This window comes from Salvelinus sp. IW2-2015, linkage group LG15, assembly GCF_002910315.2.
Source record: "Salvelinus sp. IW2-2015 linkage group LG15, ASM291031v2, whole genome shotgun sequence".
Classification (NCBI taxonomy): Eukaryota; Metazoa; Chordata; class Actinopteri; order Salmoniformes; family Salmonidae; genus Salvelinus; species Salvelinus sp. IW2-2015.
Genome location: NC_036855.1, coordinates 35907344 through 35924444, shown reverse-complemented (window position 1 = coordinate 35924444; position 17101 = coordinate 35907344). Strand labels below are relative to the sequence as shown.

General features: G+C 44.5%; 1 protein-coding gene across 1 annotated transcript; it reads left to right on the top strand.

The window, feature by feature from the left end:
- Positions 1-201: 201 nt before the first annotated feature.
- Positions 202-1939, top strand: gadd45ga (growth arrest and DNA-damage-inducible, gamma a). The gene is made up of 4 exons (XM_024002756.1): positions 202-357; positions 477-578; positions 697-907; positions 1111-1939. The coding sequence occupies exons 1-4, from the start codon at positions 299-301 to the stop codon at positions 1222-1224; spliced, it is 486 nt and encodes a 161-aa protein (XP_023858524.1). The 5' UTR covers positions 202-298; the 3' UTR covers positions 1225-1939.
- Positions 1940-17101: the final 15162 nt, after the last annotated feature.

Genomic DNA, 17101 nt, shown 5'->3' with positions numbered 1-17101 from the left:
AGGCAAAAGTCAATGAAGGTGGGGGGATTTCTTGTAATATTGTAATCCTGCCCCACGTGGGGTTGTCAACAAGCGCAACTGTAACACACAGGGACATTTGGCTCCGCACATACCCAAAGCCAATCACGACAGTCAGCAGGGGAAAACCACGCCTCTTGCCGAGAAACTCCGCTGACCTGCTATATAACAACAGCAACGCTGCAAGAGCCCAGAATAACGCAAGAGCTGCCGGTGAATTGTCAGCCTGTATCTATCTATCATTTATTGAACGAGCCCGATATACACTTGGATTACTATCATGACTCTGGAAATGGAAGAGATCCGTGGACAGGAGAGCGCACTCGATACCACCGATAGGTAAATAGCCTACACATTTTACAAACGAATGCTAACCTACTGCAGTCTGAACCTTTTGTTACTGTGTTACTATGTAATGACAGTGTGCAGAGATTAATAATATATGTTTTTCTCTTCAGAGTGCAAATTGCAGGCACAGCCCTGGAGGAGCTGTTGGTGTCTGCAAAGAAGCAGGACTATCTTACGGTGGGAGTCTACGAGTCTGCCAAAGTTATGAATGTGTAAGTACACTCCTAATGGTTTTTGTCATGCACTAATATTCATGCTCCGATGTATGGCGTAAGTGTACAATTACAGAATAGGACCCGCTTCTAAACTGCCTCATGTTTATTTCAACAGTGACGCAGACAATGTGGCATTCTGCGTTCTGGCGACAGACGAGGAGTACGAATGCGACATCGCGCTACAGATCCACTTCACCCTCATCCAGGCTTTCTGCTTCGATAACGACATCAACGTGGTGCGCGTTAACGATATCGAGCGCCTGGCTGACCTCGTGGGCACGGACGAAACCGGGGAACCCAAGGACGCACATTGCATTCTTGTCACGGTACGTCCTGGTCTACAGGCTTGATCACGAGTCATCCAGTCAGCATGTTTGACCCATAGTTCTTGCTGATAATGGTCGCCCTGAGCGCTGTCAAAGCAATAAGCATGTCACTCATTCAATCTAACTCTATATTATATAGAGTAGCTGTCTATCTGATGTGATTGTCGTGATTCTAATCCTTGCTCCCTCTCTCCTCCTCACAGAGCCCTGGTGCTGAGTCGTGGAAAGACCCTGCTTTGGACAAACTGCATCTGTTCTGTGAGGAGAGCCGCAGTGTGTATGACTGGGTTCCCACCATCACCCTCCCTGAACGCTGAACAACTACACCCACTGCATGCTTCATTTGATGATGATGAAGATGACGAAGAAAGCATCAAATAAATCGGAAACCCCAGGGTTTGAAGCCTGCCTGTCTATTGGAATATAAGGCTGTGGCTGTAACCAAGGACCCAGTGCAGTGTGGGAAGGCAGTGTGGTTCTGGATTACTCATGTGGACTGGCTCAGGTGTATGTGGACTGGGCCCATGTCATGTCATGAAATCCCAGATCAGGATAGGGACTTGAACTGGAATGGACTCTGCAGTACACAGAGACAGGTCATGACCATATAGCTGCCCTGGCTAAGGTCAAGAGTTAGGGATGAACTGAGGAGATGGTCAGAGAAAGAGAGCGGAGGGAGGAGACAATGTGACTTGGGAAAATGTGAAACATGGCTGGATGTAAGGTGGTTTTCTTGTAGCAGAAAGAGATGTGGAAGAAGGCGGACTTCAGAAGGTTCTCAGAAGAGAAAGGAAAATATTGGACTTCATTTTTTAAGTTTTACAAAGACACTGGGGAATGCTCGGATTGAAACTCAGAGACAATAACTTTCTTAAAATGATGCAAGCTGTTCTTATAGCCTACCACTGAATGAACTTGGCAAACATCAATTCGTTGGACTATGAATTGTATTGATTATTTTACTGTCATTCTGTTTGTTATGAAACTGTAAACACATTTTACACAATTTCTTAATAAATGCTTTAAACTTTACTCAAGTTCTGTGCAAAAGTTATTGTCCTGTGCAGTCATCACCAGGGATGAGCAGTTTGCACTCATTGGACCCAGTCTCTGATAGAGTGGAATCTGATAGGATGAACCTGCTGCAGAGTGGCTTCTGATTGAACAGAGATAGCTGAGGCAGGAAGTGTGGCACAAAGAACCCCAGGCTGCAGCAAAGAAAGCAAGATAGAGAGAGAGGGGAAGGGGGTGGGGTGACAGAGAGAGCGAGTAACAGAAGGGGAGGGTAAGAATGGTAGAGGGAGGGAGTAAGTTGCAACACAATAGCAGTTCAGATACATGCTTTTTCAGACAGACAGTGACCTTTCCCATCCCATATACCAGCTGCTTACTGCGACAGCTTGCACGACCGCCGGAGCCAGGAACCAGGGCTGTGGGCCAGCGGGCTGGGGGGATGAGAGGGCTGGGGGAAAGGGGCTTGGGCCCGGGCCTCTCTTTTGTCTCCAGAGCATGGCTTCTGCACTGTCAGTGGGGGGGCTGGTGGTGTGTGTGTGTGTGACCGGGGAAGTGTGCTAACTGGATTTTCTTAATAAATCATGAAGTACAGTTGCACACATTTTGTTTCACTGAAGGGGATTGCATGCTGTTAGGAAATAGCAATGCACACTTGCACATCCTGAGTGACAGATTTCCGAGATGCTATAGCTCTTGCACACAAACACTATCGTAAAACATTACACAAACCAAGGAGAGATTCAAACTTCTTCGAAAGGAAAAGTGAGCACAGCTATGAGTAATTACCATGTGTATGCATGTGGTCTTTCCAGTAACACATGCATACACACACGCCTTGACATGGTCTTGAAAGTCCGGGCTGTGGGCTGTGGGCTGTTGGTTGGAAAGGGGCTCAGGCAGTCAGAGGAAAGGTGGATGCGGTGTGGCCCTAAGCTGACACTAAACACGTCCACATCAAAGAGTCCGAGTTAAGGGGAACACACACACACACACTCTTCCTGTAAACACTCATCGTGCTATTCTATGAGAAGACGACCACTAAACTGAGTTGAGATTAATAGAAGTCTAGTCAATAGGAATTCCCCCTATCCATTAGTCACTGAAGGCACTGCAATCCCTCCAATGTGTAGGAGTATTACCTGTACATTTACACTGCATTGTCTAGAGCAATTTACAGAAAGTGCATTCAGTTAAGGGGGTGAAACAACTATAGCACAACATTCCTTTGCTAGACTGAAAAGACAATATGTTTTGCAGTCAAAAATGATTTATGTTAATCTAAATAATCATGCTGTGTAAACCAATGACTGAAAGACATTCCCCCCCAAATATCTCAGTAAGTCCATAAAACAGAGAAGTGTCTTAATTTGTTCATGTAAGCAGAATCTGACTATGTTGCTGATGCTGGTTGTGTCTTGCTGTGCAGGTCCCTATCTGATAAAAAACACTCTCCCTTGAAATAGTCTTGGCAACAAATTGCTCCCCAAAATGTGTTCTATCAAGACTACTTCCAGTGAATGTAGGGTTTTTCCTTCTTTYTTTTGCACTTGCCCTGAAGCCAATAATTCCTAAAGCCAAAAGTCTAGCACACCAGTCCTTGACTTTAGTCAACTTGTCTGAACTTTTAACACCATATAGAAATACGCAAAAATAGCAGCTCCTTGACTGCTCACACTTGACCCATTTCTTTAAAAAACGAAAAGCACTATTTCAGTCATGCCCCAGATCAAATAAATCTCATATCTTGGAGAAATATATTGAATTTCTCCTTGTATGTTAGTTAAACATTGCCTCGGTCAGTAGCATTTAATTGGTTATTGTTGGATAGCTCCTTGCCATAGTTTACATGGGGCCCTATACAATTGACTTTAACCCCCTAGAGTCGATTGACGCACCGGTGATGCACCATAACAACAACAACAAAAAAACTATCAAAATCTGTCAGCTAGAGATATCAGCTTTTTTTTAGCATTGGATGCATCTCAATCCATCACTTCCGCCAGTGTTGCACTTCTGCATCTGCGGTGAAAGGTGGCAGAGCTAGAGCGGTGTTTGTCAGACCGTAAGACATCCCGAAAATCGCTATTCTCGCGTAAACTTCTGTAGCGTCCTAACGGTTTGGCTTACAAGCTATTAATGACTACTCCATGGAAAGGGGAGAGTCCTGTTTTGCTCTACGACCCCCACAAAGGAGACTTGTCTTAAATCGGTACAGTCGATGTGCCAACTTMTGTTTGGTAGCATCCGAATCGTTTGGGCTACAAACTATTATGACCACTCTATGGAAAGGAGAGACTCCCGTTTTGCTCTACGACCCTCACAAAGGAGACTTGTCTGAAGTCGGTACCATCGATGTGCCAACTTCTGTTTGGAGTATCCGAATCAACTTGGCTACAAACTAATGGGACCCCACTGTGGAAAGGGGAGATTCTCACAAACACGATGGTGTTTGCTCTATTTTGCTCCCACAAGTATCACGGGACACGTTTCTTTGGGCTTTAGTAGTAATGGCCAAAATCAATATTCTATCAAATCATTTTTTAAAGATATTTTTGTGATACCTAAAGGGGTCCTAAAATTCTAAATCAAATACCTAAACAATCCATAGCATGACCATCTTAAAACAATTCCATGTTTGTCTATGGCCCCTCCCCTAACGTTTTAGACTCTAAAGAATATGCAATGTCAGATCCTAGGTCAATAAGCTACCTTCCTCGGAAATGAGATTGTATCTCAACACGACTAACCTAAACCAATGTGAAATGAAGACAAAGGATCACTGCTACTGGATGTGTGGAGAAACTGCATGGAGTCTCTCTACACGAGTCGACCCAGTTTAACTTTGTACCCAGAACAAAAACAACGTGTCTGTTTACCCTCTCTTTACAGGTGCACCATGGGGCCAGTGTGGAGAGGGAAGAAGGTTCTTCTGGTTTGAATATAGAGCTCCAGCTGGAAAACAGAAAGACATGCTGTGTTAGTGGTTTACTAACAGGTTCACCTCCTCGTGTTGCTTGCTGTTCTCTTCCACTCGAAGCTCCCTGCAGCAACAGACCTCGTCAGAAGCCTGTTTATACCTGCTCCTAAAGTCCTTTGTCCTGATCTTGTCCACATTCTGACTGTTCCCACATTTCTAGGCATGTGTAGATGATTAAAAGACACATTGTGATCTGATTGTGATCAGATCTTCCTGACCACCTCTGGAGGTAGTCAGAAACACATTGTATCTGGATATCTTACAAGTGTAGACAGATCTGGACAGTGAAACCATTTAAATCATCATTATCTAAAGGTCTAAAGGTCTAAAGTCATTGACAGGAGACGCCATTGACTTGTGGCATCAACATGTCTTAAAATAAATAAATATTATTTTGAAAGAATATCTGTTAAATMATTTGCAGGGAGGGACCAGGATATCTGGTGACAATGCGGACACAGTGTACGGATAAGAGACACATTTTACTACCATGTGTAAATGCAATGGCTACAATGTGGGCACGATCAGAATGTGGATAAGATCAAGATAAAGGACACATGTTAGCAACAGGTAAAAACAAGGCTTAAGAGAGACATACTGACTGTCTATGCTGAGATCTGTRCTCAGATAGATGAAGAGRGAAAATGAAAGTGTGAACCAGAGAGAGTAAACCGGAGATGGAGAGTTTATCAGTTAGACGGCTAGCCCAGACACTGTTCTCCCTCCCCGTGTGGAAGCCTATCCTCAATTTCACCAGTCCCAATTCATAAAAGTTCATTCTGCATGCTTTGGACATATAACATGCTCCAGTTTAGTATTCAGAACAATCCCAAACCATTGCACACAACATGGGCCAACTGTAATACCGATATGTATGCCCAGGTTAAGGTAGAGGATCAGCACCAGTTTTTCCCATGTGTGCTTCAGCCAACTTCACTGGCTGCTGTTGTCATGCTATTCATGTGAGATCAGTTAGACTAAAGTACACAGAGATCTGGGAGCAGGCAGGCACGCAGACAGGCAGGCTAGAGGAACAGAGAGTTTCCCACTCCCTGCTCCTCCTTCCTGACACTAACCACAAACAGACAGATGACACCAAGCCAGCCAGCGTGCCTCCAACTGTCCCCTGTCCCCTAGTTTAATGCCATGAGCTCATGCTCCATGCCGGCTGGGGCTGGTTATGTGCTGCTAATCTAAGCATGTGTCTCTAACTGGAGTGAAGCTGCTTTACTCTGGCGCTTCTGCTTACTGACAGATCACTGATATACGGGCTCTGGCCCGCCACACTGCTCCTCGTTTTGGATAAAGGAATAATGATTTCCTGGTGTCACTGTTAACATGGTGGAGAGTTTGCTTCAGTGTCACTCTCTGGCTCTGGGGATAAGTAGAGGTCGAGGTGGATGGACACAGCACACCTGGGTTGGGTGAGGTCAGGAACAGGTAGGGATGAGTTCACCTCGACTGAAACTCTTTGTAGAGTGACTGACTGTAGTTACCTCAGTGCCCTGTGATCAGCCACAGTTAAACAGCTGTCTCTAACCTGAAGGGAGGATGACCAAGATGAACAGTCACTCATTCACTTGACCATTAGTTAACAGCCTCACTGTGGCCCCTGGGTAGGATGACACATACTCTAGGTCTTGTATGAGGTCACGGCTTTTGGTCTAGTGTTCATTAGTGGTCACCTAACTGCGGTTCTGCAGTATTTTCTCCCAGCCCTGCAATAACGTACCTGATTTGCTAAGCAATCAGTGTGCCTTAGGCTACCTGAAAAAACACATTTGACTGTAGGCCTATTGTCATGCTAATTTGGTTTAAATATGTTCCTTCTCAACTTGATGAAAATCCTCAACGGGGATTTATTTAACATTGCATAGTCATTGCATCAGGGTTTCTTCATATGGTAATCACGTTTTGAATGGATGAAATGTGTGATTTGTTTTGTGAATAAACGCCTAGTCCCTATTTCCATGAAAATACACTGTTTTGTAGACATACTGTATGTTTTGTCGTTGTACACCCCTTCCTTTAAGAACACCGACCAAAGTTTATGTCAAACAATAACGTTTGTGGGGTATCAAAWACAAAAAAAATCAAACAGGCAAACTAATGTGGGACTGCAAACGGTGAGATGCACCAAGAATGCACACAGCATAACAACCTCAAACAACCTCACAAGCAACTAGTAAGACCAGACGTATCACATTTCAGGTTTGTTTTTATTCATAGTGCATTTTACTCACGCAATTGTAAAAATCTCAAACACATAAAACAAAAAAACAGAATGGTTTGAAACACAATCAAATGTGAAACATTGAAAAGTGACATTTCATTAACTGAACCCAATCTACTTTATGCAGGGTCTTAGTACATTAAGAAGCTGTCAAGCCAAAGACATTCCCCTCCTGTTGATCAAATTAGGCTGAGGTTCCAGGCCTGTCCCCTTACGTAAGCTGACATGAGATCAGTGTTAATGAGAAAGTGCTCCTTAAATAGCCTAGGGAGGCCAAGCAGCCAAGTCACAGCCAGGCCTGGCCTGCACCTCCTGGTATAGACACACAGCTTGGCAGCGGAAGTATGGAGAGGGGAGGGAAAACTGAGAAAAGATATACATATAGTTTGAGATTAAGGATGTGTGCAATGTTTGAACATGGAGTGGGATGGTGCAAACATGTAGTGGGAGCAAGCAGTTCTGGTTTTAAAGGAGAAAGTGCTTTCTTTTCCCTCCATCCTCCAACTCTCCCCACATGCCATCCATATTTGCCAGTTTATCGTGGATGCCAGTCTTGCACTGGCGGGGAAACGCTAAGTATTTCCCCAGATATGGGGTGCAGTGCAGCCTCACACATTACTGACATAGTTCAGCCTAGCCCATCAGGAACACGTCTCTAGGCCATGCCAGGAATCCCCAGGCCCCAGACGTAGGTTCTGGGGAGAAATGCCATATATTTCATTTTTTTGTTTTGTTTATTAGGATCTCCATTAGCTACTGCTAAAGTAGCAGCTACTCTTCCTGGGGTCCACACAAAACATAACATGATACATAACATTAATGGACAAGTACATCACAGAACTACATACATTTAAAACAAGAACACATGCTTTCATACATTTATGCCTTCATGATCATGTGATTCATAGATGCTACTGAATGCCAGTACAACACACGAAAACAAAAATGCTATTGTAACGGTTGACCCATAAATGGGCTCATCCACATGCTGTAGGAGACAGCTGCCCTGCAGTTGCAGTCTGTTGCTTCATTTGCATATTTGTTTGATGACAGTTCTGGTGCCTGGGTATTCAGACTTACAGGCAGATTGGCTGGTTTACAATTTGGTGGGATGGATGGATGGATGGATGGAAGAAAGGATAGACAGAAGGAGAGAGAGGGGCGAGGGAAAGGAGAGAGAGAGATGGAGTGAGAGAGAGAGGCCTGTTTAGAAGGTGTAAATACAAGTGTTCTGATGGGAAGGGCTGTGTCAGGCTAAAGGATCTATTTGGAGACTATCCGAAAAGGCAATGCGGACTCTTATAACCCCCCACCCCCTCCAAACACACACACACACACACACACACACACACACACACACACACACACACACACACACACACACACACACACACACACACACACACACGCAGAAGTAACTCTGTCGTAATAAGTTGCTCCTTAGATACGATGAGATTATCCATTAGATAGTATCAAAGGAAGCCGGTAATGCTATTATCGGTAAAGAGACCCACTGTTTTCCAGATTCCCCATGTGGTTCTCAATCTGCATCTGTTGGTGCTAACTCAATATCTGGGATCAGGCTAGATCTGGGGTAAGAGTTCTGTGAGGGTAAGGTAGTCACGGCAGGCATGTTGTTTTGGCTGGTGAGTAACACAAAAACAGAATGGCCAGAACACTTAAGAGTAAACAGCATGACTAGAGTACTCTCTCTTTCTCAATCTCTCCCTCCCCCTCTCTCTGTCTCTGTCTCTCTCTCTCTCTCCTTCTTCAGTAGCCCCTCCAACCATGTTAATGAGAAACCCAGAAGGACGTTGAGTGAACAGAGAGAGAGAGAGAGAGAGGAGAGAGAGAGAGAAAGAGAGAGGCCTTGTTTGTGTTCAGGTCACTGTGTATCCAAGGTCAGGGTTATTAGGGGAATGATGATGCACTGGCTCCTTACACAAACACAGCTTATTTCCCCTCGAACGTGTGATGAGAATGTAAAAACATGCAAGATAGACGGATATAATACTGGGCCATAACATGTTGTTACGTAGGATAGGGAATGTAATTTAGAAGGGTATGGTCTTCAGAATACGCTGAAGCCATGGCCCCCTGAACCATGTCTACATTACTTACTGTTGTAAAGTCCCACTGGCCACCTGCACCGTCATCTTATCTACAGGTCCATGAACTTTCAGAACAGTCCGCGGACTAGCTCACAGTACTGTGAGAGGACAAGCAAACAGCAGCTGTGTTCATACTCACACACTCTCCATCCCTAGGGAGAACAATGCACTACCGTTATCACCACTACCACGTGCACAGTGACGGTCAACAATAACAATCAACGTAGCATTTTCTCCCATGCCTGACTGAATAACAAAGTGTTTTGAGTCTGCATGGAGACGTATGTGAAACATTTAGAATTCCATCCATTATCACTCGAAGGATGAACTGAGGATAACATTTGCATTTTGCTTATAGCGTGAAGTAAGGTTTTTGAAAGAACTGATGCAATTGTCCCCTCTTGGTTGCACATGGGCTTTTTCCATAGCAACACGTCCCATTTGCCCTACTAACACACCAAGGGGTCCCTAGCAACAGTGCTTCATCTCTCTCTCTCTCTCTCTCTCTCTCTCTCTCTCTCTCTCTCTCTCTCTCTCTCTCCTTCTCTCTCTCGTCTCTCTCTCTCTCTCCTCTTCTCTCTCTCTCTCTCTTCTCTCTCTCTTTCGTATTCTCTTCTCTCTCTCTCTCTCTCTCTCTCTCTCTCTCTCTCGCTCTCTCGCGCTCTCTCGCGCTCTCTCTCTCTCGCGCTCTCGCTCTCTCTCTCATGCCTTCAGATATCAGCAAGTTCAAGCAAAACAAGCCCAGTGTTTATGGGTGCTCTGCCATTAATGAAAAACAAAAATAATCTCTTTTTGTTTTGGTGGTGTTACTTAATCTGTAGGGATGGAGGGAAGAGCACAGTGAAATATAGAGAGGGGGTGGGGCCCTCTGCTAGGGGCTGGGGTGGCAGCGGCCAATCAGATCACAAGCTCAAACAGGGATTGCTGCTGTTGGTAACAGAGAGGTGATTGGCTGACGCTGGTCTTGCACAATTGGATAGGTGTCCCAGAGCATGTAGGTATTTTGAGCACTTGTTATGATTGTATTGATCTAGTCCACTGGTGTTTAATAACCTTGTAATTCTTTTTTCTCTTACACTGTCTCTCTCTCTCTGTGTGTTTTTATCTCTCACAGAGGAGGATGTGACGGTAAAGTGAAGATAATTTGATTTCTAAAGCTTTGTCCGCGTGTGTGTGAGTGTTCATGTGGGAAAGAGTGTGTGGGTGTTTGTGTGCATCTCCCACTGACTTCTGACCACGATGTACTTTCCGTCCCTCTGCAGCACAAGGTCATGTGGCATGGGGCCTCCCTCTAAACTCTCTTATTCATATCTCCATTTCCCCATCTCTGTTCTGCATGGATGGGACGGATTCATATCGGATCAACATGTTATTGGACTATTGGAGCCTCTGGAGAGCTCTGTTTTCCAAGCATGAGATGTCCAGCAGGAAACCATCATAATCTCACTGATCCTACAGTAGATCAATCCTCGAGGTCAACCCAGGTGTGAGCAACACTCCGTTGACCCCTCAAAGACAGCCCCCGACACGCGCTGGGATTGACACATGCACTGTTTGTTGACATGTTTACGTACCGTTCCTTCCTCAAAGGGGCGGAGCTTCACCCGGCATTCCGATGTTGCTTTGGAGACAGGGCTCTGACAGCGGCCAATGGGCAGAGAGGATTATAATGAGTGCGTGTGAATCAAACGGCGCTATCAAACAGCATTGACAGAAGGTGATTTTTTTTCATCTGCTCACTCAAGGAAGAATGCACAGCGGGGAATAAGAACGAGAATCAAACAAACAAATGCTGCTAAGCCAATTAAATACCATAATCTGGACATCAGGGGTTAGGTAGTGAGTGAGTGTGTGTTTTAATACAACTGTTACTGTTACTGAATGTGGCAACTCAGTTGTCTTTGGTTCTGATTTCATCTTGGCATCAAGGGTGAGCTAGGTTGTGTGTGTGTGTGTGGCTGTGTGTGTGTGTGGCTGTGTGTGGCTGTGTGTGTGTTTGTGCCTCACAAAAGTGTTTGTGTCTCACAAAAGTGTTTGTCACTCTCCTTACAAAGTTGTCGTTTTTTTTCTAAGTATATCAATGTTGTTGTTGGTATCGTCTCAGTGTCTGGTTACTTACTTACAGTTGAAGTCGGAAGTTTACATACACCTTAGCCAAATACATTTAAATATTTAATATTTAATATATTTAATCCTAGTAAAACTGTCTTAGGTCAGTTAGGATCACCACTTTATTTTAAGAATGTGAAATGTCAGAATAGTAGAGAGAATAATTAATTTCAGCTTTTATTTCTTTCATCACATTCCCAGTGGGTCAGAAGTTTACTTACACTCAATTAGTATTTGGTAGCATTGCCTTTAAATTGTTTAACTTGGGTCAAACGTTTCGAGTAGCCTTCCACAATCTTCCCACAATAAGTTAGGTGAATTTTGGCCCATTCCTCCTGACAGAGCTGGTGTAACTGAGTCAGGTTTGTAGGCCTCCTTGTTCGCACACACTTTTTCAGTTCTGCCCACGCATTTTGAGGGTTGAGGTCAGGGCTTTGTGATGGCCACTCCAATACCTTGACTTTGTTGTCCAAAAGTCATTTTGCCACAACTTTGTAAGTATGCTTGGGGTCATTGTCCATTTGGAAGACCCATTTGCGACCAAGCTTTAAATTCCTGACTGATGTCTTGAGATGTTGCCTCAATATATCCACATAATTTTCCTGCCTCATGATGCCATCTATTTTGTGAAGTGCACCAGTCCCTCCTGCAGTAAAGCACCCCCACAACATGATGCTGCCACCCCCGTGCTTCACGGTTGGGATGGTGTTCTTCGGCTTGCAAGCCGCCCCCTTTTTCCTCCAAACATAACGATGGTCATTATGGCCAAACAGTTCTATTTTTGTTTCATCAGACCAGTGGACATTTCTCCAAAAAGTACGATCTTTGTCCCCGATGGTGGCAGTTGCAAACCATAGTCTGTTTTTTTATGGCGGTTTTGGAGCAGTGGCTTCTTCCTTGCTGAGCGGCCTTCAGGTTTATGTTGATATAGGACTCGTTTTACTGTGGATATAGATACTTTTGTACCTGTTTCCTCCAGCATCTTCACAAAGTCCTTTGCTATTGTTCTGGGATTGATTTGGACTTTTCACACCAAAGTACATTCATCTCTAGGAGACAGAACACGTCTCCTTCCTGAGCAGTGTGACGGCTGCGTGGTCCCATGGTGTTTATACTTGGGTACTATTGTTTGTACAGATGAACGTGGTACCTTCAGGCATTTGGAAATTGCTCCCAAGGTGAACCAGACTTGTGGAGGTCTACAATTTTCTTTCTGAGGTCTTGGCTGATTTATTTTGATTTTCCCATGATGTCAAGCAAAGAGGCAGTGAGTTTGAAGGTAGGCCTTGAAATACATCCACAGGTACACCTCCAATTGACTCCCAAATGATGTCAATTAGCCTATCAGAAGCTTGTAAAGCCATGACATCATTTTTTGGAATTTTCCAAGCTGTTTAAAGGCACAGTCAACTCAGTGTATGTAAACTTCTGACCCACTGGAATTGTGATACAGTGCATTATAAGTGAAATAACCTGTCTGTAAACAATTGTTGGAAAAATGACTTGTGTCATGCACAAAGTAGATGTCCTAACCGACTTGCCAAAACTATAGTTTGTTAACAACAAATTTGTGGAGTGGTTGAAAAACGAGTTTTAATGACTCCAACCTAAGTGTATGTAAACTTCCGACTTCAACTGTACACCTGTCCCTCAGTTACTTTACAGTAACTGTCCTCGTTAACTGTCCTCGTTAACTGTCCTCGCTAACTGTCCTCGCTAACTGTCCTCGCTAACTGTCCTCGCTAACTGTCCTCGCTAACTGTCCTCGCTAACTGTCTTCGCTAACTGCCTGCATATTGCCTGTTTATCACATGAGTAAAGCCTCCATATTTATTCTGCAATAAAATAAGAGGATACTATGCAGTGTTAAACCCCGTTGTTCAAACAGGCAGCAACACTTCCTTACGGGCAGAGCGGATTATTAATCTGACACATGGTAATCAAACAGGATGTTATTATCTGCTCTGATTACACTAAGATTAAAAAGACTTGGGATCACCCAGACAAAGGATGATCTACAACTGAGGCTTTCATGTGTGGAGATTTTCTTTGACGTCGGAGCTAATTCATGATTACCTATCAATCAAATTACGTTTTATAACTTTCATCATGATGCCTTTGTGTCTGTGGTTTGTGTCTGCTGTTTGCTTCTTTTGGCAGTTGTCTTGGTTGTTTAAAAAAAAAAAAATCTTTCTTTCCCTTTTGAGGGGTAACAGGTTTAAACATGTAGTGTGTGTGTGTACAAAGACCTTTGTGTGTGTGTGTGTGTGACAAGAGAGCCCTGTGCATTTAGCCGTGTAGGATGCAGCTGCAGATGCAGTTTGAGAGTGTGTGTTTGTATGCGTCTGCATGGTGCCTTTTGTGTTTCTCCAAACGTTGCCGTCGACAGCGATGCTGGTTGTGTGTGTTCTCTCTCTAAGCACCACTCTATGCTATCTTGTGATCCACCTAAAACTTTTACTCAAAGTGTGCCTGACAGACAGAGATAGACAGAGACGAAGAGCGGAGGGAGGAGAGGAAAAGGAGGGCAGTAGTCATCGAATAAGTAATCGAAGTGTACAGCCTGGCTTGGCTCTTTGTCCTCTGATAGTTCGTGAAACAAAGAAGTAACCACAGCCAACCACTGGCTGAGTGACTCCTGGGCTACTTAGTCTACCCAGCAACCACACTCCATCTGCTGCACAACACAAAGGAACAGAGAAAAGGACTGCGTGTGTGTGTGTGTGCGTGTGTATGTGCGTCTGTGTGTCTGTGCATGTGTGTGTATAGATGGGCGGTGTGTTTGATGGGGGTTGTGTGTGGGTATACTGGGATAACGTATATGGTGGGTGTTCTTGTGTGCGTGCGTGCGCGCGCGCTCATGTGGGTGAGCTGAATGGATAATCGCAGCACAAGGCAACTTTCATTGAGGTCCAACAGGGAAGCACAAGGAGTCTGCTTGTTGCCCGAAGGTCTTCAGTGGGCGACCTAATTGACCAGGGTCTCTCTCGCCTTCTCTCTTGCCTTCTCTCTCGCTCTCTTTCTCTCTCTCTCTCTTTCTATCTTTCTCTCTGTATAAAAGGAAGCTTTAATCCCTATAAATCAGAGGGTGTCTTTTGCTTTACTAAAGGAGTTGTGGGCAGCCTGGCTGGTTTATGTGTGTATGTATGCATCTGTATGTGTTGTGTGTGTGTGTGATTGTGAAAGGTGCTTGCATGCGTCTCTCTCTCTCTCTCTCTCTCTCTCTCTCTCTTCTCCTGCTCTCTTCATCCTCTTCTCTCTCTTCTCTCTCTCTTCTCTCTCTTCTCTCTCTCTCCTCTTCTCTCCTCTCTTCTCTCTCTCTCTCTCTCTCCTCTCTTCTCTCTCTCTCTCTCTCTCTCTCTCTCTCTCTCTCTCCTCTCTCTCTCTCTCTCTCTCTCTCTCTCTCTCTCTCTCTCTCTCTTCTCTCTCTCTCTCTCTCTCTCTCTCTCTCTCTCTCTCTCTCTCTCTCTCTCTCTCTCTCTCTCTCTCTTCTCTCTCTCTCTCTCTCTCCCTGGACTTTATTGACACGGGAACATATGTTTTACATTGCAAAAGCAAGTGAAATAGATAATAAACAAAAGTGAAATACACAATGTAAAACATTACACAAAAGTTCCAAAGGAATATAGAGACATTTCAAATGTCATATTATGGCTATATATTGTGTTGTAACGATGTGCAAATAGTTAACGTACCAGAGGGAAAATTATTTAACATAAATATGGATTGTATTTACCATGGTGTTTGTTTTTCACTGGTTGCCCTTTTCTTGTAGCAACAGGTCACAAATCTTGCTGCTGTGGTTGCACACTGTGGTATTTCACCCAATAGATATGGAAGTTTATCAAAATTGTATTTGTTTTCAAAAAATATTGTGGGTCTGTGTAATCTGAGGGAAATATGTGTCTCTAATATGGTCATACATTTGGCAGGAGGTAAGGAAGTGCAGCTCAGTTTTCACCTCATTTTGTGGGCAGTGTGCACATAGCCTGTCTTTTCTTGAGAGCCAGGTCTGCCTACCGACGGCCTTTCTCAATAGCAAGGCTATGCTCACTGAGTCTGTACATAGTCAAAGCTTTCATTAATTTTGGGTCAATCACAGTGGTCAGGTATTCTTCCACTGTGCACACTCTGTTTAGGGACAAATAGTATTCTAGTTTGCTCTGTTTTTTTGTTAATTATTTCCAATATGTCAAGTAATTATCTTTTTGTTTTCTCATGATTTGGTTGGGTCTAATTATGTTGCTATCCATGGGCTCTGGGGAGGTCTGTTTGTGTTTGTGAACAGAGCCCCAGCACCATCTTGCTTAGGGGACTCTTCTCCAGGTTCATCTCTCTATAGGTGATGACTTGTGCCCTTCAGTCATGGAGGGTACCTACCACATGGCTCACTCTAACAGACGCTTGACTCCCCACCAACCCCCTGACACACTCACTGCATATCCATTCTGCAACATCCTCACCCCGACCCAATGAAACCTCTCTCCCTCCATCTCCCTCCATCTTGTGTACCACACCTCCTGAACACCCTGTCCCATTCATGGTCCATGACTGACTGTCTTATGTAAGTGTGCTAGATCTGGGTGTCTGTCTCCGACTGGAATGTGTGTGTGTGTATGTCTGTCTGTGTGTGTGTGTGTGTCTTTGTGTGTGAGTGTGTAGTCTGTCTGCAGCTTGGGGCAGCCATCCCCGATGTCTCCATTCAGCTTAGCAGGCTACTTATCTTGAAGAGGCCTCAATCAGACATGTGCCCTCTTCAAAGAGACATATACACACACACACACAACTGGCTGGGATTCAGAGCATCGAGAGTCTCCAACAGAAACACACAGATACATGGATATATAGCCATACCCTGTGTTATGCAGCACTAATATGACAATTGAAATACACAATAATGAACTGTGCACTGTTTAGGCACGCAGGCCGCAGACAGACTTCACACAACACAGACGCGCACACAAGATCCCTCAGGGCTTGTTGGCTTTAATCTGTAACTTAGTCATCCATAGACAGCGTGGCAGGTGCGAAGCTGCAGTAAGATGTGTGTGTGTGTGTGTGTACTTTAGTCATCAGCCATATGGCCCACTTGTCCTGACCCCCTCACACACCTCACCCTCTATCACACACATCCACTAGCCCACAGCACACAACCACACGCTTGCTCACCCACTCACACTTTCATCAGCCACTCTTCCAGTCTCCATAGCTGCTGTTGAGTTCAGTATACAGTGTTCAGCTCCTCTACCATTCAGGATACACACACGCTACCAGAGACACAGTCAAAGGACCAATCACAGACACAGCCTATTGGAAGTTGAGCCAATAAGAGAGGGGTAGAGCTAACCAATGACGGAGCCAGCAACAGCCCTAGGCAGCTAGAGATTGAGGCAGAGCATTCTGTGAACCAAACTGCGATAACCAACAATGGAAAGAGCCAATCAGTGAGGATTTCTTTGCAGTTGCAGCACGAGTATCTGACCAGAGAGAGAGAGAGAGAGAGAGAGAGAGAGAGAGAGAGAGAGAGAGAGAGAGAGAGTGGGAGGGAAGGAGGGAGAGTGGGAGGGAGGGAGGAGAGAAAGATTGAGTGTTATTGTGTACCTTATTAATAGTCGATCGTTTGAGTGCAAAAGACCGAAATACAGCTTCCAAATGATCATGAGTGTAAAAATGTTTTTTAGAATGTCTATGTATGCATGTGCATGTGTGTGCATGCACGAGTGGCTATGTCTGTGTGTGTGTGTATGTGT